The following is a 3,474-nucleotide window of genomic DNA, read 5'->3' on the forward strand; positions in this document are numbered from 1 at the left end:
CATAACAATACTGTGATGTTTGTGTCACTCATGATACCATTGATTATGTATTGTTATGACACGGTAACTCGCAAATAAATATTGCAATGGACATTTCGTGAAACTTCAATAATCCTTAATATTTTCAGATATTTTATGTTGACCTTACCTCATTTATTTCTTCTACTGCACTTTTCTCTATTTAATTGTGCGTTCAGTAATGCATTCGTATTGAGAACGGATGTAAAGGTAGAAGAAAGCCTTATTTATGTACAAACTATCTGGCGACACGGTGATCGCGCACCACACCAGTTACCTTACCCAAGTGATCTGAATAATGAAAGCTCTTGGCCAAGAGGATGGTCTCAGCTTACAAACGTTTGATTCGATTTTTTTTGCAAAAATCTGAAACAAAATAAATATTTCTTCAACAAAAAGTACCTTCGGTTTTAGCAAAATATAAGTTGTTTTGAGAATAGTAAATTTAAATTACTTCTTAACAAATTGGACTATTCCAGGAGTTCAAACTTCGTTTCAATGTTTGTAACAAATGCTAGAAATTTTTTGTAGGCAATAATGCTACCCTCAAACTGCCTGAGGTTTTTCAAAAACATCTGAGTTCATCGATACACAAAATGAACCCACCCTATCGATCCATTTTAGTATACACTAAGTAACATTGCATCCAGTCGATTGTCATCAACTAACGACAATTTGAATTTATTTTATATTTTTGGATTTATGAAGTTTTTGGCTTAAAAAAATAAATGGCTTTTGAAATACAACAAATGAAGTTTATTTCATATGATTTAACTAATATGATTTAATTGCTATAGACAGGAATGAAGCAACTGTATGAATTGGGTCTTTTCTTCCGGAAACGGTATAATGGATACATTGAAAAGTTCAATCAAGCTGATGTAATTATTTTCCCGTTATGATGCATCATTTCACTAACTCCTTTTCACTATTTCTTTTTTTTGAAATCCAATTACCTTAATGCAATGAGCATACGATCACTTTGTGACAATAGCACTTCAAACATTCTAGAAATTATTAGTGAAGAAAATGATCTGCTATAGATAATTATCGCATTTAACCTTTCTTACGATTAAATCTGAAATAATCATCAGATGATGATGGCAATTTCAGATACGGATCTTGTCATCCAGATCAGAACGAGCAATTGTAAGTGCTCAAGCTATGTTACGTGGACTTTTCCCGGCTGACATTACTATGGAATGGTTAAAAGATGAGCATTGGCAACCAATTCCTTTTTATACCGAAAGCATTGAACGGAATGCACCAGTTTGTACTTTTCTAGAATATTCATTATGCTATTTAATTAAGTACCATATTGATTTGTATCCATCTTTAGAGAGAGTTGCTGAACTATTTGGCTTAATAGTGCATTTACAGCTTCTTCATTCTACTGTTCATTCTTGTTCACGTTATGATCAACTTATGAAGAACGAAACAGCAGTGATCGCTGATGCAATGATGCAAAAATATGCCGACGTTGTTCAACTCCTTGCAAATGTGACTGGAATCGGTGAAGGACTGAGTTTTGGCCGGATAGCAGCATTGATTGATATTCAACGAGAGGTATTCATGAATATACTTCAGTATTCATAATTCATGTTAAGACATCGTTTACCATATTTGGCCGTAGACTTGTTGTAGCCTACGAGACATTCCGAGAAAGCTACCTATTTTTAAATTTCCTTCATAGTTCGAAACAATCCTTAAAACGAAAACATTTACCGCGGTGTGATTGCATTTACCATTTTTCCATGTGCTTAAAATAGTTCATTAAATTTTGTTAAAATTTTAGATATTGCACCAACTTCCGCAGCCGGAATGGGTTTACCAAAAATGGCCACAATTCCATAATATGCGTACTATTGACATAATTACGGAATTCAAGCGCATCAGCCAAAATCTAAAGTATAATACGCTTGAAAAGGCGCGATTTAAAGGTGGTTTACTGCTTGGAGATATACTGCGTCGATTTCAGAACGTCGCAAATGGAACCAGAGTAGAAGCATCTAAAATGTTTCTCTATTCTGCGGTAAATCCTTTCCGATAACTCCAAGTTTTTTCTTGCATCGGCTTTTTAGCACGAAGAAATGTTCACTAATGCACCTGGTTCAATTTGATTAGTTAGTAGCCATGAATAAAAGAAAGATAGCAAAGCTTTCAGGAACGCACTTACTTTAATCATATTCATAGTATCAATCACTGTGATGCGAATTTATTTTACTGTAACAAAAATTACAGCATGATTCGACATTACATTCAGTGCAGCACGCACTGAGAGTAAGCAACGGTTTACTGGTGCCATATTCGGCATGTCTAATTATGGAACTGTATAAAACTGACAAGAATAAACCAATAGTAAAAGTTAGTCTCACTATTTTTTTTCAGTCATCTCAGATTCCTAACTAAGAAAGTTTCGTCATACTAACCATCTTCCTGCAAACCACATGAAATCTCTACCTCTTCAACGAGAGTTGTCAGTCCGACTCCTTTCTAGAACCCTCTACTACTACATTCGTTAGACTTGAAGTCGCATCATGTTTTTTTGTTTGGTCATTGAAAATCTTTATGGCTAAAATATTCCGAAAAGCCGTTTGGAAAAAATATGTTGCAAAAAACATCCACCATGTCAAGAGTTATGATGTCATGCAATTGATTAGGTCTTATCTTCCCAATAAAATGCTCCTGTTAAAATCACGAAAAAAAGTATAAAGATTACATAGCAATGAAGGTGTAATACATAAACTGACCAGTCATAAGTATATCAGTCCAGAATCCTTTAACACCGTCATCTCAAGCTTATATCAAACTTAGTCATCTGTTCTGTATCCTCTAGTAAAATCTTAAGATATATAAGCTAAGTTTTCTACCATGAAGGTAAATCATAAGGATGAGTTTTAGCGGACAATCATTGGCTCTCTAAAAAAGAGGCGTAAGATGGGAGATGATTTTGAAGTAGCAAGAGCCAATATAATTCAAACTTTGCGGGCTCATATGTCAACTTTTCGTAATGATAATTAGTGGAACAGAATAAACACGTTGTATGTTATTTTAGTAATGACAAGATGAATATGAAAAACTTGTAATAAAGAAAAAACGCGAACTTTTTTTTGCGGTCAAACAGTTATCATAACTTCAGATTCTTTATAAGAACGAGACAGAAAATATCTATGAACTATTCGTACCAGGGTGCTCGGTACCATGTACTTTGGAACAATTAGTCCGACTAAGTACTCCTACCATCCTGGATTCGGTGGATAATTTGAATAAGGTAACTCAGCTACTTTATTATGATTGACTAACTAGTATCATGCCGGTTCTAAAGTTGCCACCAAATATATTGGATTCTCATCAAAAAGAAACGGATTGATAAGAAAACACAATCTTTAAGAAATCCCCAAATTATTTGCATCCTTACAATAAAAGCGCTGTTTACAAAAAGTTTTTCTCAAAATG

At 34.1% G+C, this 3,474-nt stretch overlaps 1 protein-coding gene across 1 annotated transcript; it reads left to right on the forward strand.

The window, feature by feature from the left end:
* Nucleotides 1-120: 120 nt before the first annotated feature.
* On the forward strand, nucleotides 121-3,316 carry LOAG_19056 (hypothetical protein; the record flags this gene model as incomplete). Its single annotated transcript, XM_020451712.1, has 7 exons — nucleotides 121-357; nucleotides 816-899; nucleotides 1,132-1,287; nucleotides 1,399-1,584; nucleotides 1,814-2,050; nucleotides 2,260-2,382; nucleotides 3,158-3,316. Exons 1-7 carry the CDS (start codon nucleotides 136-138, stop codon nucleotides 3,314-3,316), a joined length of 1,167 nt encoding a protein of 388 aa, XP_020304486.1. The 5' UTR covers nucleotides 121-135.
* Nucleotides 3,317-3,474: the final 158 nt, after the last annotated feature.

Source organism: Loa loa, assembly GCF_000183805.2.
Source record: "Loa loa unplaced genomic scaffold supercont3.1097, whole genome shotgun sequence".
NCBI classification, from domain to species: domain Eukaryota; kingdom Metazoa; phylum Nematoda; class Chromadorea; order Rhabditida; family Onchocercidae; genus Loa; species Loa loa.